Source organism: Eimeria mitis, genomic scaffold (assembly GCF_000499745.2).
Source record: "Eimeria mitis Houghton genomic scaffold, Emh_scaff1548, whole genome shotgun sequence".
Taxonomy (NCBI): Eukaryota; Apicomplexa; class Conoidasida; order Eucoccidiorida; family Eimeriidae; genus Eimeria; species Eimeria mitis.
This window is the reverse complement of record NW_013569733.1, coordinates 11,552-11,956: the sequence shown is the minus strand read 5'-3', so window position 1 is coordinate 11,956 and position 405 is coordinate 11,552. Positions and strand designations below refer to the sequence as shown.

At 57.3% G+C, this 405-nt stretch overlaps 1 protein-coding gene across 1 annotated transcript in view; it reads right to left on the bottom strand.

Moving 5' to 3' along the window:
* EMH_0039320 (uncharacterized protein) overlaps nt 1-235 on the bottom strand; it is a gene marked incomplete at both ends in the record, with an annotated part of 634 nt that extends 399 nt beyond the window's left edge. Inside the window, one exon of the mRNA XM_013495379.1 lies at nt 115-235. Within this exon, the coding sequence (XP_013350833.1) occupies nt 115-235 (121 nt within the window). The remainder of the gene's footprint in view (nt 1-114) is intronic.
* Nucleotides 236-405: the final 170 nt, after the last annotated feature.

Here is a 405-nt window from a genome sequence, read left to right as displayed (position 1 = left end):
GCTGCGGCTTATGGTGGTGGTGCTGCTGCTGCTGTTGCTGTTACAGCTGCTTTTGCTGCTGCTGCTGCTGTTGCTGCTGCTGCTGCTGCTGCTCTTCCTGCTGCAGCTGCATACATCGACCTTGCTGCTGCAGCACCACCATCACCACCACCATCATCATCATCTGCTGCTGCTGCAGCAACTGCAGCAGCAGCAGCAACTGCTGCAGCAGCACCAACTGCAGCAACTGCAGCATCAACTGCACCAACTGCAGCATCAACTGCAGCAGCAACTGCAGCAGCAACTGCAGCAGCAGCAGCAGCAGCAGCAGCAGGAGGTTACTGCATTGGCTGTGGGTACGCTCCGGGTGTATGGGGAGCTACAAAGGAGTAATCTGCTTCTCCGAAGTCTTGCTGCTCTGCTGCA